The sequence below is a fragment of the Dermatophagoides farinae genome, chromosome 3, assembly GCF_024713945.1.
Source record: "Dermatophagoides farinae isolate YC_2012a chromosome 3, ASM2471394v1, whole genome shotgun sequence".
Classification (NCBI taxonomy): Eukaryota; Metazoa; Arthropoda; class Arachnida; order Sarcoptiformes; family Pyroglyphidae; genus Dermatophagoides; species Dermatophagoides farinae.
The window spans coordinates 2,613,650-2,640,493 of record NC_134679.1 but is presented as its reverse complement, the minus strand read 5'-3'; the positions used below and the strand labels follow the sequence as shown (position 1 = coordinate 2,640,493).

General features: G+C 28.6%; 1 protein-coding gene across 1 annotated transcript; it reads right to left on the bottom strand.

Moving 5' to 3' along the window:
- Window positions 1-972: 972 nt before the first annotated feature.
- Window positions 973-26,612, bottom strand: LOC124494778 (uncharacterized). The gene is made up of 3 exons (XM_075728957.1): window positions 25,553-26,612; window positions 1,569-4,572; window positions 973-1,428 (listed from the first exon to the last, which is right to left on the bottom strand). The coding sequence occupies exons 1-2, from the start codon at window positions 25,694-25,696 to the stop codon at window positions 2,407-2,409; spliced, it is 2,310 nt and encodes a 769-aa protein (XP_075585072.1). The 5' UTR covers window positions 25,697-26,612; the 3' UTR covers window positions 973-1,428; window positions 1,569-2,406.
- Between the last annotated feature and the right edge of the window lie 232 nt (window positions 26,613-26,844).

Here is a 26,844-nt window from a genome sequence, read left to right as displayed (position 1 = left end):
TCAAAAATGATGATGATGATGATGATTTGTTGTTGCCCCGGCAAAACAAGGAAGAGAAAAAAAAATTGGTCCTCATAAAAAGGGTACAAAATCAAGGATCAAATATTCTAAGACTAGAGAATTTTTTCATCCAACAATATTCTTTGTTTTCGTCGTCATCATCATCATCATCATCATCATCATTGCTCGATACTATTAGTCATGAATTATTATTCTATAAAAATGAGAACGGATGATGATGAACGAAAGGCCTGAATGAACCAAACGAATGTATGATTAATGAATTTTTACCCATATTCTCTATGGATTGTTTTCGCATAGTGTATGACGGCAAGCAAATTTTGTAAAACAAAAATTGATATGATGAAATGCGTGTGGTGTGTGTGTGTGTGTGTCCGGTGTCCGGCCAAATATGAAAAAACAAAATTTTCACGCATATTTATTAATTTAACTTTATTTTATATGATGATAAATGTATTTGTTTGTGAATGTAGATGCGTTGATGTCCATCAATGATATAAACAACAACAGAAATAATAATTTTTTTTTTTTTGAAAACTGAAATAAAATTCTGTTTGATATTTAATCCAATACCAATGATTTGAATGATTATGATGAAGAAATTTCATTATCTTTGTTTTGAATTGACAAATAAATAAAAAACGGTTGTTCAACAATTCATGAATTAAATGGACTGTAATATGATGCGAACAAAAAAAAAAATTTCTACCATCATCATTATCATCATCTTTTCGATCGATCCATATGTTTTATCGACAACAACAACAACAACATCAAGATGTGAAGGTGAAATTATAGAAAATATAAACACACGTATAAACAATCGATTGAAAATCGATTGTTTTTTTTTGTTATTTTCTCTTTTCTTTTTCTTATTGATTATTTATTCCATAGATAGATAGATAGATAGATATAAAGATGATGAGATAAGAAAAAGCAATCGAGCGTACATGTAATATTATTATTATTATTATTTATATATTAGAAAAAAAAATTTCAAACAGCAAAAAAAAAATTCTATCATCCATTTTGTATGTACAAATAATGACAATCATCATCATCATTGATGGTATTAGTCGTTGTTTCAACAAAATTTGTAAAGAAAAGATTCGGCATTTTATCTCCGTTCCATCATCTATGAGAGAGAGAGAGAAAAAAAAAAGATTTCAGCATCATCAAGTTGATGAAGATCATCATCATTAAAGTTTTCTTTATTTTCTATTGTGAGTTTTCGAATTCTATAAGGTGAATCCATTGGAATAACTCAAAAGTGTTGAAGAATAATCGAAGAAGACTGGAAAAAACGCGACTGGAATTTGATGATGAATCGGAATTCGATGACCTAGGACGGTTGTAAAAAAAAAGAAAATATGAAGAACTGAAGAATTGGTGAACCTAATAGCAAACCTAAAGAATAAAGAAGAGAAAGAAAAAACATGACCATAAGCGACAATAAGTGGGATAAAGATAAGGAAAAAAATTAGAAATGATTAATTTTTGCTTTCGTTCCAAAATATTTTTTTTTTGCGTTGGTTTTGTATACTCACTTTTTTTCAGTTTCAAAAATCATCATCATCACCATCAATAAACAAGGTTCTATGTACACGAAAATTTTCTTTTCTTTTTTTTCATTCATTCATTTGTTTTAACCGTGATTTAGGCTCATCAATAATAATATCTTCACATATACACACACACAAACACAACGGATTCAAGCTTATTATGAAAACAGAATTTCGAGTTTTCATTTTAACATTGCAATGTTTTTTACATCCCTCACCACCGTCATTTTCTTTTCATTTTTTTTCCTCTTTTTGTTGGTTTTTTTTTGCAAGATATGCAGCAACAGCAATGTGTACATGTGTGTGTGTTTAACAATATATCAGCACAATCATAATTAATTCGGCGATTTAATTCTCATTTTTTATTGTTATTATTCATTCTCTTGATGTCGATTAGCTGGCTTTAGTCATTTTTGATTCTTTAGATTCTTTATTTTGACGTATACGATTAGTTTATATATGAAGATTCCGTTTTTTCTTAATTTTTAAACATTATCGTTGTCGTCACTTTTTATTTCTTTGTAAAATTTGGGTTCGCTTCATTAGGTCGATCATCAGTAAACTACAAGTTCACTACTACTGTGCGATATGGAAGCGATAACACCCCTTTTTTTAATTTTCTCATTACATGTTCGATATTCTTTTCATTTATTCATCTTTCATTTTTGTTGTTACAATCTATACATTATTGACAATTAATTGAATATGCTAATTTCCATACCATATGTAAATCATCACGCAGAAAAAAAGAGCCAGACGAAACATGAACACGATGAATGTTAATAGAATAGATTGGCTTACAGCCCAAATAAATATTTTTTTTTCATTGATAATGATGATGATGATGATGATGGTCCGTTGAACTATTAGGAGATCTCGTAATCAATATTGTATCATGATCTTGATTACCATATAGTAATGTTTGATTTGAATAATGTTTTTGTTGCTGTTGCTGATATTGATGATTATCAGGAAAAAATTCTGGCATTGATTCGAATGTTACATGAAATGGTGCACCGGTACGATGTTTACGATTTTTATTTGTAATCAATGATGAAGATGATGTTGATGATGATGTAATTGTTGTTTGTTGATGATTATTTGTCATTGATACATTATCAACATCAACATCATCATCATCATCGTAATCATTATCAGTCACATTATTATCTTCATGAGCCAATAATTGTTTTTGTTGATTATTGACGGCATTCGATGATGATGTCGTTGTCATTGTCGTTATTGTTTTCGTTGTTGCTGCTGTTGCTGCGACTGATGTTGATGATAATGAATATAATTCATTATTATTAAATTGATTTGAATTTGTCTGCAGTGGATGATTATGTTTATCACATACAATATTAGTCATATTTTCTGGATCAACATGCACTTGTATCATTGGTGATGATGATGATAATTGTGCAGATTCATGATGGTTATGTTGATTATGATTATGATAATGTTGATGTTGATTTTGATCAATGGCAATTTCATGATCAATAATACAAGTTTTTAATTGATGATAATGTGGTTCACAATTATTATAAACATCATTCATTGAAATTAAATTAAAACCAGTTGTTGATGTGGATACTGTGGTTGGATCAACAACTAGATCAATAGTCGTTGTTGCTGTTGCCGATGTTGATACCGGTACAAATTCAGCTAATGATAAACCATAGACAGTAGCCGTTTCAATTGTAGTTGGATCCAATTGATATACATTATTTGATTGTTGTTGTTGCTGCTGCTGCTGTTGTGGATGATTATGGTGAATAATAATTTCTGATTCATCATTTTTTTCAAAATCACTATCATGATTATCATCATCATCATCGACATGACAATCATCATGATTAAATCGACGCCGACGTCTTCTATGATTAGATGAATTTATCATTTTTAATTCTGATTGTATTGTTCGTATTTCATAAGCAAGTAAATATGAGATAACAATCTGTACAAGAACAAAGCCAAGCATACCAATCAGAATATATTCAATAGATGTTTCGACTTTTGGACTCAATGATGCTGTAAATATTTTTGATAATAAATTCTTTCCACCACCACCACCACCAACACCATCATTATTATGTTTATTAATTTTCTTTTGATCCATTTCATTTTTAATTGAATATTCTTTATTATTCAACATTTCAATATCACTATTGCTAGGTGATGGTCGTTTTATAATACTGGTAATATTGGTTATGGATGACAAATGTTTTGCCATGTTTTGTTGTTTATCATCATCATCATCAACATGAATAGATGATCCATCGTTGGTTGGTAACGATGATGATGGTGACATGAATTTTGGATCAGATAACAAGAGCATTGTTTGATTTGATAAATTATATCCACCACTATTATAAGATTGTGATTTTTGTTGTTGAAATTTAGATTTTCCTTTTACTAATGTTATTTCATTGTATGAAGGCAATACTGATTGTGTGGGAAATATTAAGGCATTCATTGGCAGTGATGTTGTTGATGATAATGATGGTGGAACGGGTATCTGATGTTTATTTTTATACTGAAAATTTTTTGTATTTTTCAATATTGAAGAATTCAAATGATTCAATGATGCTAATGAATCAGATGTAAATGAATTTGAATATATTGATGTAGGCATTGATGATGATGATGATAATTCGGATGATGAATGTGATGATGAAGATGATGATGATGAATTTGTTGACGATTGAATCGTTAAAAGAGAAGATGATGATGTTGATGTCGATGTTGGTGATGATGATGCTGTTGACGAGGATGACGATGATGATGATGATGAAGATGTAGGATTCGTAGTGGTTATCGTTGGTCCCGTGTTTGGTGATAACGATGATAACCTCAATATAATTTCGACCAATAAAACGCTCACAGGAAATAAGATGAGTAAACATGCGTAAATGATCAATGCCTGTGTTGATTCAGCTATTGTACCAACAAATCCAACACTAAAGATGGCAACAATTATAACGCAAAGCTAGATTGGATAAAGATGGCCATGAATCGATAGATGGGAATTAAAGAAAAAGAATCGGAAAAAAATGAAATGAGCAAAACGATTTTATTTAAATCAAATTTTTGAAATCAAAATTTGAAAGATTTTGGTTTTTTTTTGTTTTAACTTAAAAGATCAAATCTATTCTCATTAGTTTGGCTAAATCAGTAACATTTGTAGTTTGTGGGTTGTACATCGACCTTGCATTTTACATTCTAGATTTTTCTTTTTTCTTTTCCATTTTCAATTCAAGAGAAATGAAAATATCGAAAAAAAAATTTCCAAACATAACAAATCTACCTCTATTTTAAAATTCATTCATTCATTGTATGGCATTGACAGACCAGGGTAATCGAATACGAATCGATTCAAAATAAGAAACAAAATTTTTTTTCTTCATTCTCTTTTTTTGCACAAAGTTTATTTGCTTAAGATTTAGATTGGATTTTTTTTTCTTAGTTAAACATTTGAAATGAAAAAAGGGGAACGCACACTATGAAATAACAAACGAAAAAAAAAAGATTTTACCACCATAAAACGAGAATCTGGTTTCACACACACACACACATGGATGTGGCATGTTTTTCTAATCGAAACAAATTGATCAACTGATGTACTTATTTCCATATGTGTGTGTGTGTGTGTGCTTTGAACATGAGCTTGTTGTCAGGAATTTTTTTTTCTGGTTGAAATTCTCATGAAAAAAAAAATCTGTAATATGCCAACAAATCGAAAACTTTTATATCGAATCTGTGTACTTTGTGATATTATAAATGATGATGATTGCTTATTTTCATTTCAATCTTTTTTTTTGTTCGATTCCAAATTTTTTTTTTCTTGTCAGTATAATTCTATCTTTCATCATTGTGTATGTATGTGTGTGTGTGTTGTAACCAACTTTAAAACTTGATAATTATATCATTATTACAAAATACATATACATGATCAAAAATAACATAAGAATTTTTAAATTCTCTATTCACACATGATTCTATTGAACTATAGAATAATAAAAAAAAAATTTACACAACTAAATAAAAAAGACCAAAGTTACAGTAATCGTAATCTTTGAATCAACCACCAATCAAAATGATGTAAAGATTGCCCACAGTTGACCGATAACGATAAATGTGTATAACATAAAAAAAGCAAGAATCATAAAAGAAATTCTAATTCTCATTTTCTATTAGTGATTTTTTTTCTCTCTGTTTTTCTATCCTTTTTTTGCCTGAAAATAAATCGAAAAATACGGGGGGTGGGAGAGTGTGCGTATGGCGTATTGTTATCGGTGTTTGTTGTGGTGGTGGTGGTGTAAATGACACATTTTGATTTAGAGCTCAAAACCGATAACCACATAAAAACACAGACATTTACAGACAAAACCAAAAAACAACAACCATATAACTATACTATCAATCCAAAGATAGAGAGAATAACCTAATTACAACTATACACGATGATGATGATGATAAAGATATCACATACTATGAATGATCGAACTAATTGCTATTAATGGGCCCAATTTGGAACTATCCAATTTTTTTTCTCCCCGTTGGATTCTCTCTCTCTCTCTCTCGTTTTTTTTTATCTGTAACAAAATAAAACACGAGAGAGAGAGTGAGAATGAAAAATGCTAAACAAACTTTCAAATATAATGTCCATCATTATCATCAGACATTGTATAATCAAAGAATCAGATGCCGTTGGAAGCAACAATAAATTGGTATTTTGTAGCCACACACAGACACAAACGATTCTATATGTCTTATAAGAATCAGACAAATTATTTATTTGGTCATTGTTTTTGATGTTGTTTACTGGTTTATACATTTTTTTTTTCATGGATTTGTTTTATTTTATTTGCTGATTGGATATATACTAATGAATCGACTACTACAGTGATTATGCTATTAATTAAATAATGGGAATAAAAGCAATAGAGAGAGAGAGAAAGAGAGAACTCCAATTAAACTAATGATAAACATGTATTAGGGTAAAATAAACCAGTTAAAAAAAATCAACAAACATCATCCAATTAGATTGATCATAGATTATGGCGCAAAAAAAAGAAAAACTTTTTTTTTATTTTTGGCGATCATAGTTCACACAATGATTAAAAGTTGAATGAAATATAGTCTCTATTCCCAAACATCGATTGTATCGATTTTTCTTAATCCAATTGAATCGAATGATTTAAAACCAAATTGATGATGACAAATCATATATGGTGTTCAAATCATTGGTTTTCGATTGATAAAAAAAAATTATTTCCAATGAAATGATTATTAAAAACAAAGTTTTAAAAATCATTCATTATTCATCATCATGGTCAACGTTAATTTTGTTTTCACCATCAACATATACTGAACAACACAGCTTTAGCATTTACTAGATTGCCATTTAAAAAAAAAAATAATTTCATGTAAATGATCATTATCATTGTCATCATCATGAACAATCAAAAAAAAAAAAAAAACTATTTTATAATAGTTTTTAGTTCCAAATAGAATTTCATGTGTTCAACAACGAAAAAAAACCTTATTTGCAAGTTTTTTTTTGTCCACCATATGTGTGTGTATGGATATGTCATGTTAATAAATTACCATGACACACACACATCATTTGTTTGTGTAATACATTGTCGAAAAAAAAACCGCAGCATATACCACAGGGGAAAACCGATCATCAGTAAAAAAAACAGAGTATTTGGTCTGAATATTTTTTGGTATAGCAGCAGCATCATCATCAGTATCGTCTTGAAGTTGTTGTTGTTATCCCTATTGTATTGTGTGTGTATGTCTATTGGACATTGACTTTAGGCTTACATTTTCATTACATTTTTTTTTCAACACTTGCAAACACAGACTACTATAGTCGACGTGCTTTGAATATATCATATTGATGTTACACACACATTCATGCAAGTATTGTGACTGTAAATGTTGTTGACCACCAAAGATTCTGTCCCGAGAGTACGGTTATTGTCGTTGTTGTTTGGCCCAAATTTTTTTTTATTTCTTTCTATTGACTTCCACGTTAAGCATATATTTTATATCATCAACGATAAAAAAAACGATTCAAATCCTGATGATGATGGTGATGGTGATGATGATGATGATCAGTGATCACCATTAATTTCATTTGTCATCATATAGCTTTTATATAATACACACATAATGATCGGTGGATAGTGTGAAAAAAAATATTCTTGAAATATTTAATAGATAATAATGTTTCAGTGGATGGATCATCATCATCATCATCATCATCATGAAATTATAGAATTTGATGAGTTTTTTCCCGTCTTCCAAGAGAGCCAAAAAAAAAGTAATTGCAAATTCATTATTCATATTCATACTATGAGGAATGAATTTTAAAAGTCTCAGAACTTTCAATTTGCCTAAACAATTTTCGTGTGTATGTCAAAATAAAACTAATGATTTGAACGGATAAATTCATCATCATCAGAATCATGCCTAATTGAATTCGTGTATTTAAACTTTTTTTTTGCAAAAAAAAAAAATTCCCAAAGAAAAAACTTTGAAATAGAATGTTGAAGAAAAAAAAATTCATTAAATTCTTTCATGGAATAACTCTTTCTTTTCACATTTCATTTCACAACAGAGGAAACAAAACAAAAGTTGTAAAAAATAGAAAAATTCAGTTCCGGAAAATTCAATGCAAAAAAAAACTTTTTTCTCCCTTCAGTAGTAGTATTAGTAGTTCATAGTTTCAGCATATTGAATGTAGAAAATAATTATAATTCTTATTACATGATTCGATGTCAAATTATAGTTGGTTTTTAAGGCCATTTTCTTTATACGCCAATGTCTCTTTTTTTTCTTCTTCTTCTCGTCTGATTAGAATTGGAAAAAAAATAAAAATCAATTTTTGATCGATTTGATTTGGTCATTTATTTTGCCAAACACACACACACACACGAACGACAAGATCAAAATGATGATAATATTGTTTTTTTTTTTTTGAAAATACAAAACATTTGGAATTAAATGCTGATCCAAGCTGATCATGAATTGTATATATGTTTGTATAATAACCAATAAACTTTCGATTTCTGATCATACAATTTATCAATATATAAATATATTGGATATTGATTAGAGAGAAAAAAAATAAAACAAAAAAAACCAAAACCATCGTCAATGGTAATAATGACAATTCACTGAAAAAAAAATAAAATACAAAAAATTTAATTAGAAGGGCTGACATGACCATTCTGGTCGTTATCATTGGCAAGATTCAATTATTGATTTTTTTTGTCGTCATTATTTACGTCAAGTGGATACAGGAAGAGAGAGAGAGTGAGAGTGAGAGACAAAAGATCAGAAAGAAGAAAAGAAATTAATTGTAAACGAATCATCAAAACTGAATTGGGTGCACATTGGGATGGATGGCTGTGAATGGAAACATGAACCCGGCGGCGGCTGCAGCTTCGTTAAGTACATATGAATCAATGAAAATGGTAGGAAAAAAAATTGGTTTCTAATAACATTTCATTGTGAAACAATGGCTAATGGGCACCAAATCACCCACAACAACCACCACAATCATCATCATCATCATCATAATAATTATTTCATCAAAAAACTCAAACATGAATGTCATTATATAATTATTTGATTCAGATATGGTTTGGTTGTTATGGTGGTGACGATGACCAGAAATCAAATATTAATTATGATGATACATGTGTGTCTACATGTGGACATAACAAATCAATTCGTCTATTTTTCAATGTTCTCATCATCTGGTTTTTGGATGCTTTATTATGGTGATAAGATGTTTTATTCTATATAAAACACAAAACTGAGAGAAACAAAGACACGAAATAGGATTTATTATGAAAATAGAAATAAAACCAAACAAGACGAGAGAGAAAAAAACGAGAAAATATCAAACAATAAGAACAAAAAATGAGCGAGTGAAACTAAAAAAAAAAAAAAAAACGAATAAAGATCGATTCGTTTATCGATTTGGAATGTATTGTATCTGCCTTTGCTGGTATAATTTAACGACAAATAAACGAGATCATAGAACAATTGAACCTAGAATAAACTATGCGTATGTGTGTGTGTGTATGCATAAGTGAATTGTTACGAGTGAAGATTGACACACAATCGGTATCTGTTTTTTGCGTTTCATTTCGTTCGATTTACCATTTGAGAATCATTGCTCTCGGTTTTTTTTGTCACAGAATTTTTTTTTGCCTGTGTTTGTATGTATGTATGTATGTAATAAATACAATTGTCCTGATGATGATAATAATAATAATAATAAGATTCAAAAGGTCTAGATTTTCCCTTTAGACATTGTTATTTTTTTTCACTGGTTTTAAGATTCTCGCCACACATAAACAAGCGAGAAAAAAAATTGTATTGAATCGAAATTACCATTAAAATGCTGATGTTTGTCGATTTATAAAGGGGGATGTGGAAACAAAACAAAACAAAAAAAAATTCGAATGGAAAAACATTCCCGAATTTTTTTTTTCAATGGAGCTCTCGAATGACAATTTATAGAATACAAAAAAAACGAAACTCAAAAATGAATAAATAAATGAATGGTATACACAATAATGGTGGAAGCAAATGAATGAGAAAAAAAAACAAAATTCAAAACAATAAAGATGAACGGATCGAGAATAATAATAATGTATTGAATAAAAAAAGAAAGAAAATCAGCAGAGAAAAAATAAGATTTCATTGAATATAGAGAGAAAATTAGAAATGCAAAGATTGTAGCGAATTACGGACAAAAAATTATATTGGACGTATATATTTGTGTGAATGTGAATCCAAATTGAATAGTGTAAAACCAGAGAAACTAAGCAAAAAAAAAAAAAAAAGAAAAAAAAATCAACAAGAACAAAACTAAAAGATTTACGAAAATATTTGAAGATGTCAATTGATTTGTATTGAAAGCATATAGTGAAAAAGAAAAAAAAAGAAAGAAAAAAAAATCCGATGAAATCATTTTATTATCGGATGTATGATTCAATAATATTTGACAATGTATATCATCATTTTGTGTATATATTAAAATAAATATATTCCAAATGGATTCCGTAATCTCTCTCTCTCTCTCTCTCTCTCTCTCTCTCTCTCTCACACACACACACACACACATAAAAAACATTCCAATTTGAATTGTGTGTTTGTGATTTGTAGTAGTTTTTTTTATTTGGCAATTTTTTTTCTAATCAAATTATAGAGGATTATTATTTTTTTTTTCTTTGCATGAGCTATATGATTATTTCGTTGCAAACAACAACAATGATGATGATGATGTTCATAATCAAAGTGTTTGTTTTTTTTCTATTTCTCTCAGTATTACACACACACACACACAAATCATCAAAATCAACATAATGAATGAGCGTTAAAATGAAAATTTTCCCTACTGCCATTGCATCATAGCATCATTATTATCAACAAAGATAATATTATCATTATGAATTGTTTGAGTCTGGATGATATTTTAACATGGACTCATGGACAATAGAAAACATGACGAATTTTTTTTATTTTTGTTGTTTCTGTTATAACTTTTATTTTAAAATCTTTTAATTTTCTATTCTACATCGTTAACTGAACACCACAGAATTTGTACACTTACTCATATATAAATGAATCTGAATGGGAAAAAAATGGAATGAAAATAAAACTCTACTATAAAGCTCATTTTAAATTGGTTGATTAGCATAATTGTCGGCAGAAATATATACTCTTGGTTAGATTTTAGCTAATGTGTGTGTGTGTGTATGTATACTATCTATGATTATCGATTGGTAACAAAAAAAAAGAGTTTCGTATGTATGTGTGCATGTTGTGAACGGTGGAGAAAGAGTTGATTTATTTTTCATTTAAATATTTAAATTTATGACAAGTCAGGCAGTTGTTTGGCATATAATTCTAGTTTGGTTTTTTTTCACCCCGTTTGTTTGTAAATGGATAGTTAGAAGTATGAAGAGAAAATGGTTTCAAGAAAGAGATGATTCATAGAATCGTTGATGATCCAACTTTAAATGTTTTTGTTGTTGTTTAATAAAAAAAAAAAGACAGAACCGGTCCAATTCCCATTTTTTTCCATAACGTAATTTTATGGAAATTTGAATTTAAATTTTTCTGACACACACAAACACACACAAAAAAACAAGAATTCTCAATTTTTCTTGTTTTTTGGTCGAACTATTTGTTTCTTACCAATAAAGAATGGAGAATAAAAAAAATTGGTTTTCACTTGGTTTTTTCTTTTTAGAATTTATATAAATTACCATTACATATGATAGAGTAGTGATACACAGGATAATCAATAATGGAATGAAAGATGAAAAAAATGGGGAGTTAATTGTAACAGAATTGTTTTTTTTTTTTTTTTGAAAAATGATAGATAATTACATTTGAAATCTCATGATTTCTATTGTTTTTTTAACTGACAGATTTATAAAGATTTTTTTTAAGAAAAAAACCTTTTTTTAAATTGTTTAAAGAAAATGAAAAACAAAATTGATGCTCATTCTTTTGATGATGGTGATGATGATCATCATGATGATGATAATCGGGTAAATGAAAACAGATAATTTCCAAAATGGCAGTAATGATGATGATGATGAACAAGGTTTTTTTTCGACATTCAAGAATAGAAAAAAATTTGTACTTTAATTAACTATACTATAAGATATAATAGCAAAAGAAAAAAAAATAACAACAGGAAAAAAAAGAGAACGACCATTAATCTCTCTGATTGTCCGTTTTGGGAGAATGGGGTATAAATTCATTTTGTTTGACACCGCTTTTCATTGCCTATAGAGAAATTGTATGAAAACTTGATCGAAAAATGAAGAAAGAACAAAATCTTGAACAGAAAAAAAACTAACCCATACTATCAGTTCCCGATGATGATCAAGTGATGGGAGTGTGTGGACGAGGGGGTCAAATGAATGGATGAAGAACAACAACAACAACAACAACAAACAGAAAAAAACACTTCATTTCATTCTCGTTGTTTTATTTTCTTAATCATCATTGTATCTCTCTCTCTCTCTCTGTACGTATGTATATGGATAGTATCATCAGGGTGTTAGATGTTCTACTATAAACTGTAATTAATCTGTCGATCAAAGCTAAGAATGAATGCGAGTAAAAAAAAGAAAGAAAGAATTTTCATTCTCTTCATAGATTTTCTCTATTTTTATACTCTATCAACAAGAAAAGATGAGAATAAGAGAAAAAAAAACTCGAAAGAGAGGATACTGTTTGACTACTACTTGAAAATGAACAAAAGAAAATGGTTAAATATATAATTCCAAAAGCATTTTAGAGTATTTTTGTTTCGTTGTTCATCTCATCATTTTCATTGCTACAATCATTCACATACATTCACATACACACACACACACGCATGAAAATGGAAAGATTTCAAACAACAACGACAATGACGACGACCGAAATACTGGTTAGCCTGTTAAAAAAAACCATGTGATTCGGTTCGTTTTTATTTTCATCCTCTTTTTTCTTTGTTATGGAACACCATCAATATCATCATCATCATCGTCTAAGGAGAATGGTTTTTTTTCGGGAAACTGAAATTGGAACAAAATGGCATTGATAAAATGGAAAAGAAGAAAAAGAAGGGGAGAGATAAGAAACTCAGCCCAAAAGATTCAAGATCATTTATAATCGATTCGATCGGAAAGTACTTGACTTGTCAAAACTTGGGTTCTTCAACTATTTTATCTTTTATCATTAGATTCTATGATACTATTTTGGTTGGTTGATTTTAGTTTTGATTCAACAAAAAATAAAAATGCGGTCAAATTTTTAACTCGGCGTCAAATTCAGCTCATCATTGAAGAGGATTTTTTTTCAACAATGAATAGTTGATGATAATGAAATTGATCAAAAATTCCAATTGTCACCCTAAAAATGGATGAAATGTTTGAAGAATAATTGAACTATACTATACTATACTATATTCTTGTTGTTACAATTGAATAAATTCACATGAATTCACATCAAATTTACAGTTGGAACAAGAATAATTGTTAGTATTATTTGAGAGTGAAGAAAAAAAAATTGAAGAAAGTATTCTAATAAATTATTATCATTTTGTTTTCGCTATATTGATCACGACGAATTGGACATAATCAATTAAGTTGGCCCGATTTTTTTTCTAAGTCATTCTTAATCATCATTCGTTGATCGGTGATTATGATGACGATGATGGCTTGTCTCAGGCCGGGTTTTGACTTCCCAAGAGATTTTTTTTTCTGGCAATACATGGAATCATTTATCCAATTTGATTGGTTGTTCTCTCTCTCTCTCTCTCTCTCTCTCTCTCTCTCTCTGGTTTGACGACAAAATTACGAACAAATGAAAGAATGTCTTAATTGAAAAAAGACGAGTTCGACCAAGTTTTTTTTTATTTTTCTTTCATAAACTCTCTTTTCCTCTTTGAATTGGTGTTCATTTCATTTGATTTGATTATGCTAGACAGATTGGCAAATGAAAACAAAAATTCGTTCAAAAAAAAAAAAAAAAAATTGCCGACAAAAAAAATATGATGATGCGTTCCAAGAAGAATTTTTGTCACCCTAAAATTATCATCGTTGTTCTTGTTTTTGTCGCCATCATTTATTGTTGTTGTTGTTGTTTTTGTTGATTATTATTATTCGTATTACATATAGCCGAATAGCCTTTCAAAAATAAAATGATCCATTAGATTCCATATTTTCGTCAAATTTATCCGTTTTTTCTTTCATCATTGTCATTACAAAAAAAAATGGAAGGCAGAAAAAAATTTTCTCTCTCTCTCTCTCTCTCTCTCTCTCTCTCTCTCTCTCTCTCTCTCTCTCTCTCTCTCTCTCTCTCTCTCTCTCTCTCTCTCTCTCTCTCTCTCTCTCTCTCTCTCTCTCTCGGCCATCATTTCAATTTCATTTTCATTATATTTATTGAATGAAATGAAAGACCAACAACACTCAATGTAAAATGTAATGTGAACCCCCCCATAGGAAAAAAATGATACCAACATTTTTCAGAAAGCAATAAGGGTCACAAGGCAAAAATGATTATATAATAATAATATTAATTCAACATTAATATGAAGTGAACATAGAAAGAGAAAGATAAGTGAAGAATTTGATCTTTCATAATCATCGTTATTGTTTAATAATATTATCGATGACTGAAACTACAACTGAAATGTGATGTTCACTATGAAAGAAAAAAAAATTATGGGTATAGAAACAAACATGAAAACATTCGAAAAGATCCATAGTTCATCATCATGTACATCGTGTATTTTTTTTTTTTTTTGAAAGAATTTGACACGATCCAATCGAAACCGAATAAAATTATGTCATCGTTGAAAATGAATGATGATTATCACCAAATTTATTTAATGCATTATGCAACCACATGATGTGGTTGTGTTGTTGTTATAACCAGCATATATTCAGCACATGTGAACACAACGGCTTGAATTATAAAGGTTTTTTTTGCATTTATAAGTATGCCAAAAAGGTTTTACTTGGTTGAATTTTTTTTTCTTCTACCGGCTTTTCCATCAAAAAAAAATTGGACAAAAATAAGATTCACATTTTTTTTCTCTATACACAGTTCATCCACAGTTTAACAAGCTTCGTTGTTGAAGTATGCTGCTTATTGAATGATGATGAAAAACTTTAAATATACTTTTTTTTCCCATTTTGAAATATATGTCAATTTATATATTTACAGTAATATGAAACAACAACAAAAACGATTATATTACGACAAAGATAACAGACAATTTGATTTTGTGCCGGGTGCCAAGAAAAAAAAATAATAACAACAACAACAAACAACAACAAAAAACTAAAAATTGTAGAATTCTCCATAGAAAAAACAATCATTGAGAATTGTCATTTCTTCTTTTCAAAAAAAAAAAATCTTGGAAACTTGGAGCTGATATTCAATTGTAAAGTTTCCGAGAAAAACAAAAATTATAAAAACTTTTTTTGTTGTTGTTGTTGAATTCTAAACCAAACAAGCAGAAAATAATAATAATTCAATGGTGAAAGAATCGAAAGTTTTAAACAATACATTTTTCATCTGTTTCTTTTTTTTTGTCGTTTGTTGACGATAATATTAATATCTGTCAATATAAATATACACGAGACATATATATATTGAAAAAAATGAAACAATAAATTTTTTTTCTTTGACAAAAACCAAATGATTATTTCCATTGAATCCAAATCTTTTTCCTGTTTGTATGTTTGTAGTTATTTGAATGGTTGGATGGTGGTGGTGGTGGTGGTGGTGGTGGATTTGATGACATCAATGAAAAATAAAAGTTTCAAAATTCAGTAGGATCGACCACAACTATTATCATAGTCATGATTACCATAAAATTTGGTTTTGTGTTTAAAATCTTCCACATGGTTACAACCAAACAGAAATGAAAGAAAGAAAGAAAAAATTTTTTTTTATTGTTTTTCATAATTCCAAATTCAATAGAAAGATGCTTACTTGAATTTAGAGTTTTGAGTTACAATTCTAAGCATAGTAGTTTTTGGCCATTCAGTTTCATTATTCATTCACGATTCGATCCATTTTTTTGTCATACGGAATATTCAAGTTACAAACGCTGAGTTTGGTTGTTCAACTAAACAATAACAACAGCAACAACAACAATAACAAAAATATGCCAACTATGACAAATAATATTTCATTTTTGTGTGTTGTTTCATATTCAATTCGTTTCTGTTGTCAGAATTTTGGTTTGGTTCCAGTTAGAGAAATTGAAACCACAGAAAATAAAAAACAAAACAATATATGGTGATGATGATGATGATGATGACGATTATTATTTATTTATAAATGAACCATTTGATTTTGCACATTTTCATGTTTGCTTCGTAATCACGAACAATCTTGTTAAACAAATATTTCATTGAAAAAAAAACAAAAAGGCCAAATATGAAACTTCGATTACCGTGTGTGTGTGTGTGTGTGTAGTGAGTGAAAAAAAAATCGTCAGATCAACAAATCTGATCGATAAATTTTGATTTCGATATTTTTATTTTCTGGTTTTCTCATACTCATTCTTTCTTCTGTGAGTGGAAAAATGATTCCATTGGTGCTTTACAGTACAGTTTTGATTGTCTCATTTGGGAATTCGATAATTTCTCTATTTACGATCATCGAGTTTTGAACAGAACCAGAAAAATCGTTAGCTTTATATATCGTTATTAATCGTCATAAATTAGTTTCCAGAATTAATGGTGAGCAATGAATGAATCGAAGGATTGACTTTCGATTCAAGGCAATGAATTTTAGTTATGAAATAAGTGTCATCGTTACAATTCGATTCTTGAAACTTTTTAACTGAACATCTTTAATCAACGTTTTTTTCATCGTTCATTTCATTTGAGAGAAAAAACCATTTCCATGTTTTTCGTTGGTTGTTGTTTCTGATTATCATTGCCATTATTTTCGAGACAATGATGTTGATGATGATGACAGCGACAAAGACCAAAGAATAAAAAAAGGCCAACCAAGATGATGATGATGATGATGATGATGATTTAATTTATTCCAAGTTTCCTTCCTGAATTAATTCGCCTCAATTTCGGTCATGTCATCAATATGAATACATACAAGAAAACAAGATAAAAAAAATCATGAATGAAGTAAAGAATGATTGAAATAAAACCTCGATAGCCGAACAACAATACGGAAGAAAAAATTAGACATTTGGCCTGAACGATCAGACAACAACAACTACAAGAATGATGTCATGTTACAAAATTATAGACAAGATTTTGTCAAGTTTGTCAAACCAGAAAAAAATCTATTCTATATCATTATTGTGTTGCTTATACGAAAATAAAGATCACACATGAATCCAAACAATTCTCGGCAAATAGACAGTTTTCGATACAATCGATGATTTCATCTGTTCATCAAAAACATTATCAAAAAAAAAACAACAACAACAACGATGACAACAACAACAACAATGATGATGATGATGATTATGATTATGTTCAGAATTGTATCGTCAAGAATAAAAAATAATTCAGCAAATTCATGATATTGTTGATTCATATTATTATTATTATTATTATTATTATTCATCATCATTCGAATTTGAAATGGATCGATTCTGAAATTCAAATATTTTCATGCTTTGAATATATTTTCGGTCAATGATTTTGAAAAACTACAATATTACAATCATCGATGATGATCATAGATCATATGATGATGATGATGATGATGATGATGATTCGTAGAAACGACAACAACAATAATAAAAATTTTTTTGAATAAAAGCCAAAATTTTATTTTTGTTTTATTTTCATTTTTCTTTAGAATTTACTTTTTAGGATGAGTTTCCTTTCGAAAAGAAGGCCATACGATCTTGATAATAACTGGAAAATAAAAAATTTCTAAAAACAATAACCAAGTCGATGATGATTATGAATGTCGTTATTTTGGCTGCCTAGATTCTTAGAAGCTCAGAATCTCGAACAACAACAGATGATTATGATGTCAATGGATATTCATGAGAAATGTAAAGAAAAAAAAAGAAACTAAATAGTATTTTTCTTTCTCTTACTAAATAGTGAGAGCAAAATAAATCAATCAATCGAAATATACAAATATAATAACGATCCAGATTTTTATAATAAATCTTCTTATCATCATGGTAAATATAAATGAAAACAGTCGAATCGAATCTGGCTCAAAAGAAATCAAATCATCACATTTTTATTCTTTGTAAATACGATTGCAATATGAATGAATGTTTGTATTAAATCAAAGATTACGTTGAAAATATAAGTTTAAGACTTTTTTTTTTTTTTTGGTTCTATTTGTTTGTATACAATGAATTTAGGATACAAATTGACATGAAAAAAAAACAAACAAAACGTATCAATTTCAATTTTCTTGATAAAAAATAATTGCATGTTAATCGCGTTGTTTTTTTTTCTGACGAAAAAAAAATCACTGATTATGTCCGTTACTAAATCATTATCAATTATTTATATTTTTCTTCTGTTTTTGTTGGTATATATGGACTTTAATATCCAAATTTTCGAAAGGCTTAATTCTCTATTTGTTCTGTAGATATCCTCAGGGATTTTGTCTTTTTTTTCCTTTTTCTTTTTCATTTCTTCAATTTCTTTCGTTTGTGTTTCGATGAAATTAATACATTTTCAGAACAAAAAAAAAAAAAAAAAAAAAAAAAAGAAAAGAAAGAAACAAGCACGCAAAACAAAAGACAATAATAATGATGATGACTTTCTCTAATTAGGTTATGTAATTAATTAATTTAAAAAATTACTCGATTTCTTAATCAACAATGAAATGGTACAACCAAATGTAATAATATATATTCGACATACAAAGCATTGGGACATTGGGATTAATTAAGTTATATGTTTTTCTCTTCTTCTCAGAATAATGAATAAAAGAAAATGTACCTGGCAAGAATTTTCAACACGATTCGTTTGGACTATATAAATGTTGTCGTCTATATTTATGTGTCAGCCTATCGGTAAAAGAAAAAAAAATTCTTGGATACTATTATAAGAATTTATTACGATAAATCATATAAAGTTCACCTTATATTAAATACTGATACTCGATAAACGAAAAAAAAATCATTGATTTTATCTATCATTTCTTATGATATATATTCACACTGTATTTATATTCCAAATATTGAAGAAAGAATTTCACTATCCACGACAAAAGTATAGTATCAAAGAAAAAATTATTTGACTCCAATCTAAACAAAAACTTTTTTGCTGTGTTCAGAAAGATTCGGCGACTTTTGTTTTATTTTCATTTTTTTTTATTATTATTATTCTCGATTTCCAATGTTCCGGAATGTTCCATCTAGTTAGTGATGATATAATCGAGTTACATGAAAAAAAAGTATCATCAATAGTTATAATCGTATGGATATATTAGATTAATGATTGAAATACCGTAGGAAGCTTTCTGGATTTTTTTTTTGTTGCCGCCAAACGAAACCTTCCAATACAAAAAGATTCATGATATAAGCATAGTCGGTGGGAATATCTAAAAAAAAAAAAAAAAAAATTTCCAACGTTTGGTTAGTTGGTCAGAAACTTTTCTTTTTTTTTGGTCTGCAGAAAAAAAAATTCGCTTTTCACTTACACCAACATACACAACGACAAAAGATTTTGGTCAACCAGTTTGCAAGAAAAATATAAAAAAAAACTCATAGAATCAACATTTTCACCAAAATGCAACTGTGTTGTTAGGTATTATTAATATTTATTATGGTCACAATTTGAAAGAGGAAAAAAAGATTCCCTGTAAAAAAAACCTGAAGATGGTCCATACATTTATGTGTTTGAAACAAACAAAACAAAAGATTTCATCGCTATTCATGCATTCATTCATTTATCTTTGAATCAAATGTATGAATTGTTAAACCATTCGTCTTGTTATCATCATCATCATCATCATTACAATTTCAATCTAATTCATTCATTTCAGTTAATTCTGTTGAATTTCAATTTAGAAATTTGCAATATTTGTTTTTCACTTTTGTTTAGCATTTATCAATGCTATAGATGTACTTATAAATCTTCTTCTTCTCTTCTTTGTCCGAAGCATATGATTTTTCTATAGAATTTCATTTTCTATTGAAATTTTTTTTATTTTATCTCAATTTCCACTTATTCGGACATTTTGTCTACACACCATTCTACCAACCATTGTAAATCAAGGTATCACTGTACATTTGTTTACCAATGATGATAATATCGATAATGTTGTGAATTCCGTTGATTCATTGTGACGTTTTTTTTCTCCAATAGAATTTTCAACGTATTCAATTCATTTTTTTTTTCGTCGCAATAGTGGTTATTCTGTTCTGTTTAGTTTCTCTTTGGTTATAAATCTTCTTTTCAAACAATTTTTTTTCTTTCTTTTTCTCTTTATTCTGTTGTAGCTTTATTTCTCAAAAAAAGGTCCGTATATAACAAATACAATGAGAAAAATTCAGAACTCTTTTGTATTCTAGACGCACATTGAATATATTTAAACATACAAAAACAGTTCAGTTGTGTGGGTGTGTGTCTACTGAATGCACTGTTTGTTGCCCCCGGAAAAGAATTCTGTTTTCACTTATTTTATTTTTCATTATGGACATGTTTTCATTTTATACACGTAAATATTAATAAATCTCGACTTGAATCACACAAATCATAGTCACAACAGAGTAATAACAACAACAAAACAACAACATGTACATTATATCAAAATGTTCAGATTATAAAAAATAAAATCCAAGCTAAAACGCTGATTCCTACAATTTCATTGCTTACATTCTGACTCATTCTATTATGAAAAAAATTTTCATATCATAATAGATAATAAACAAAAAAACAACAACAACAACAACTACAATAATAACAATAAACACGTTGAAATATGAATGAATTGAAATTTTGCAGACAACAACGACGAAAAAAAAACATTTCAATTTTGTTCAGATTTTTGTTATTTGTTTGTAGAAAATATTATCATTATTCAAAATTGAATTTTTTTTTTGTTCATTCTTGATATCAGAAAAAAAATTTCGAAACAATACAAACACATTGAGACGAATGTTCCATAGAGAATTTCGATATCATAAATATGATTGCCAGGATATATTAAAAAGAATCGATTTCATTGAAATTGGATCGGTTGGTATCCAGTATTGAATAATTGTTAGTTTGTGTGTGCATGTGTGTGTGTGTGTGTGTGTGTCTGGGAGGATGGATGGACAATAAAATATTATCATATTAATGATGATGATAGACTTGGCTTGGCCAAGATTCCGCTTGACCGATTTCAATTTTTTTTTCACCAGCACACACACACACACACCCAAAGAAAAAAAAATCAATCGTTTCCATATATTTGCTCCCTGCTCTTATTCGAAATGAAAAAAAAACGGTAATAGGCTTGGCATTTGGTATGATAATCATTTTTCAATTTTATTCTGTTTTTTTTTGCAACACCATATATCGGATTTCGATCAACGAAAAATTCTTTATTGACTAACAAAATGAAATAAAATCAATTTTAAATTCAATAAAATATGCAATAGAAAAAAAAATTGTCTAAATATTCATCATTTGAAAGTAATGATGTAGTGATGATTATTGAAATGATTTGATGATGATTTTATTGGAACAACTAAAAATATGTTACCAATATGGCAAAAAAATTGAACGTTTAGATCTATTAGTATAGGATACAAACACATTAGGATTTTTGTGTATTTTATTTCTACTACAGAAAAAAAAATCGGACAATGAGAAAATAATCTTTATATTTCTGGAACAATTCTGTGAATTATAACATTTTATTTTTGTTCTAAAAAAAATGTACCATTATTATCACATGATATGATCAAAAATCAGTCCATATAAGAATTGAACAAACATTATCTGTTTGATTTCTTTTTTTCCGTCTGTATGAGTGCTGGAGAAAAACATCGAATCATTTCATTTTTGGAATCAAAATCAAATTTAAATGGTATCGTTTCAAACTTATGGATCTTGATTATTTTTTTTTTTTGTCAAACAACTATCGTTTTGATTCACATTGTTGATTTCGATTTTAGATTTGTCACACACACACACAATTCGAATCGTTTAATCATCTTTTTTTTCATCATTTTTACGTTTATTTTTTTATCGTTGAAAAATGGTACGAGAAAAAAAAAGATATTGACATTATGATTACGAAATCATAGCCAAACAAAACAAAACAAAAAAAAAAAGAATCGAATAGAATCTAATTCGCCAAACATTTACAATCAGAATAGTGTATAGAATGTTGGAAAAAAAAAGACTAAAAGTTTGATATGGGTATTATAATATAGCACACATCATTGTGATGAGACTTTGTTTCTAATGTTTCTATTTTGTGAATGAACAAATGTTGTTACTTGCCATTGATAAATAAAGAAAGAACAATCAGATGAACATGAGTAAATGAACATTGGCTGAAAACGAGCATTTTTTATTTTGAACTTTTTTTTTGCGACAAACTGAATTCTGATGATGCTGATGATAGTATAGTCGTATTTATCTTTTACACATTATTTACAAACATCTAGAGAAAAAGAGCTTCGTTGACAACAACAACAACAATAACAATAATGATGATGATGATGATGATAATGATAATGGAGATTCAATTGTTGCTGTTAAAAAAAAACAAATTCTAGCACGGTAATGTACAAACTAAGTGAGAAAAGGGAAAAATATTAAAGGAGAAAAAAAAACAATTTTCCAAAAAACAAAAAAAAAATACTACAATAAAATATTGTCAGACATTTCTGTACCCAACAAAATAAATGGATTTGAAATACAGTAATAGGAAAAAATAATCGAAATTCTTTAAACTGAAATTCTCATTCTTTTGTGCAATTATATGATCATTTCATTCCTGTCCATCAAATACCTTTTGTTTTTATTTTTATTTTTCAAAAAGCGAAGCAAAAAAAAAAATAAAATGAAAACTTCCAAGAAGAAAAATGTACAAAACTCAATTAACAATTGCGTGTGTGTGTGTGTTTTGTTTTTTTTATTCTCTCAGATGCCATCGACAATCGCCTTATTTTATTATTCTTTGTTTCTCTTTTCAAACTATGGAATTTACACTCAAGTTTTGATGATAACTAATTTGAACGAAATTCTATTTGTTCTATTTGTGGATAATAAATGTTGAGGTGTAACTACGAAAACAACGATGAAATAATTTACAAACGAGCACTATATATTAGTAATAGCAAATTAAAAACACCAGATGAACCATAAATGGATGAAACCAGAGAGAAAAAAAAACATAATGGAATCATCATATATACACCAGATTAATTGAGAAATGCAGAAACAAAAAAAAGTTTCACTAGGATTTTCATATGATGATATGTGCACATCTTCTGTTTCTTTCTATCACTCTAAATAGACGATAAACTTTTTCCTCTCTATACTGCCATCACTTCCGAATAAAGTAGAATTTTCATCCAATTCATCTTGGTAACCAAAAGATCGAGAACAAAACAAAAAAAAAAAAAAAAATTCTTAAAATGAACAACTGAAGAGACAAACAAGACTTTTTTTTCACTCCATTTTAGGCTGTTTCAAAGAAAAAAGTTGCCAGAAAAAAAAATTTCAAACAATCGGGCACCAAACAACATTGATGCGATGGCAACAACAAAAACAACTATGATATCATCAACTATTTTTCCTCTAGGCCGTTTTTTTTTTACTGGATTATTCTAATAAATGAAACAAAAATTGCAAGTCTCATGAAGAATTTTTTTTATTTAGTTTATTTTAGAATTTTGGAACAAAAAAAAAATGGTTACATTTCATTCTATTATATTCGTGAATCTGAAATCATTATTGTCATCACCATCATCATCATCATCATTATTATTTTGAATTCAAAAAAAAAGTTGAAAAAAAAAAAGAAATGACAATATCCTTCGGGAATACTGTGTTTGTTTGGTTGAAAAAAAAAATGGTTTCCATTGAATTTTATATCAAAATATTATAAAATTGGAAATCCGGCCTGATTTGTATGTGTATATTCTAATCATTATCCAACTGATTAGGTGTTTGTGTGCATGTAAGACAATAATTTGCCATTATTAAATTTCTAACAAATACAATGTTGTCATATGAATCTCTCATTGGCATTCTATTTGGCACAAAATCAAAATCAAATTAAATAAATGAAACCATTTATTTACCTTGGTTGATAATTCTAATATTCTATTATAGAAATGGTGAATTGGTAACGAAAAAAAAAATAGCAAAGAAAATGAAAGATGAGAATAACAACAACAAAAAAAAAAATTCCGTGACTTTTACTTCGTGACTTATTTGTTGTGTTAGTATTATTATTCACTTCAATTCAATTCGATTCATTTAGTTATTTATTCTTAGAGAATTAACAAAGTTAAATTTTTGTTAATAGACATGCTAAATGAATGAAAATGTAGAGCCAAACACACAGTTGTTACTCACACACACACACAAAAGGTATACAACAATAATAATGGAAATAACGAAAACTTAGTTACAATGATGCTGGAAAATGGAAACAGAATGTGTCGATCCATCATGAAGATCCACAAACATTCATTCATTCATTCATTCAACAAACATAATGAATATCCTCAATACAACGGTTTTAGAGAACCTTAGAGAATTGAAAGTGAAAAAGAAAAATCTCAGCATCAGAAAAAAAAGGAATATGAGATGTATACATGTATTGATGAACCAGAAGCAAAATATTTTCCCATTGGAGAATTGACAAATAATTAGATTGACTTGAAGAAGCCGATGGCCATGAAATCATATACTGTTTTTTCCGTGTTTGTTACACATTTTCAAGCAAACTATCAGGTTTTGGTTTTTTTTTGTTTTCTCGTTTTAATTTTATTTATTATTCTATAATCAATCAGTCATAGACACCAATATTGAACGAGTAAATCTTGGATCAAAAACATAGAAAAAGAGAAAACTTGAAGTACATTTTTAATTAGAGTGAATTGATGTATATTGGCAACTAACGAAAGAAAAAAAAATACACACAGAATAAATGAAAAGGTAGAGTAAAATTTGACGCCCGAATTCATCACGCACAGACACGCAATGTAATTTTGTTTTTGTTTTGTTTTTTCATTAAAAAAGAAAAACAAAATCGAATTTCATTGGGAATTTCATTTCACATCTATAGAACACGAAAGGAAACAAAATCTAATCTTTAGTACATTAGTGAGAATGGAAAAAAATAAGAATCCATCATTTTTTTTAAGAGGAAATTTTTTTTTAATCAACAAAATTTTATTAAAAAAAAGAGTGAAAAGTAAGTAGTGCAAAAAAAAACTTGATGAATCTTACCCCAATAACCAGACGAGTACTGAGGCCAAGTATTCGATCTTGTGGCCATATTAACATGAGTAATACAGCCGAAACTGTACCGGTGAATATAACACATGAACTACATACTAATAATGTTGTTTCATAGATTAATTTTGGAGCCATTTTTTTTTGATGTTGAGAATTTCGTTTTTTTTCGTATTCAATTGAAATTCAGCATCATCAGTGGTCAAAATTGAAGAAAAAAGCTTGAATAAAGAATGATGGAAAAAAGCACACTGCAAATTCAGGCAAAAACTTTTAACAACCACAAAAGATCATTAAACGATGATGACGACGATGAACAATGATTGTTGGATTTGAAATGAATTGTCTTGCATTCATTTCTGTTGGTGACAAACAAATGATTCTTTGGTCGTGATTTCTTTAGATGTATGTTATTGTTGTTGTCAGAACAATGCTGAACATATACACACACCAGCACAAATAACAAGCGAATGAATGAAAAGTCATGTAAAGAATGAACAAATTGTAAAAAAAAGCAACAGAAAAAATAAGAAATAAAACCAGAAAAAAATAGTCAAATTACACAAAAATCACACACACACACACACACACACAATATAGGAGAGACAAATGAGAAGAATGGCTTTAGATTTCAAAGATTCGATTGCCGTTGTTGTATAGGACCCAGCTTGTCCATTCAAACATATGATAATGATGTTAGTGGCTAAAAGTTGAAGAATGTCCAAGATTATAATGTCTATCTAAACCGTGATGATGATCCAATGATCCATTCATTTATTCATTCAGCAACAACAAAAAAAACATTTGTCATTGATGATGATTCAACTGTTGTGTGTCGGTCAACTGTTTTTCTTCTATTACCATTGTTGTTATTCCAATGGTGGATTCTCAAACAAAATGATCAATGATGAAAAAAGGATGTTGGATGAATAAAAATCATCGAAGTGAAGAGAAAAAATGATAACTAACTTTCAATACATTATTGTATGCTTTTTTTCAACCGCTTTTGATTGAATTGAAGAAAAATTTCTGGAACAGAAGCAATGATGATGATGATGATGTTGATGATGGCCGATTCTCAACTGAATGGCTGACTGGTTGACTAAGTTAAATGTTCTATCCCGTGCTTGTATGGCCGGTTTGTAGGACCATCTAGGGTAGATGCAACATTGTGAATCAACGACTATGAAGCATTCAATGAAAAAAGAGATGCCGGATAAGTTTACTCCGTGTGTGTGTGTGTGTTCTGAACAGACGAATTGCAATGTGAAGAAATGAAAACAAAA

Coding starts and splice junctions, on each gene's coding strand:
- LOC124494778 (XM_075728957.1), bottom strand. CDS start 25,696: ATGGCTCCAAAATTAATCTATGAAACAACATTATTAGTATGTAGTTCA. Junction 4,573..25,552: donor GTACTCGTCTGGTTATTGGG/GTAAGATTCATC, acceptor TATCCAATCTAG/CTTTGCGTTATAATTGTTGC.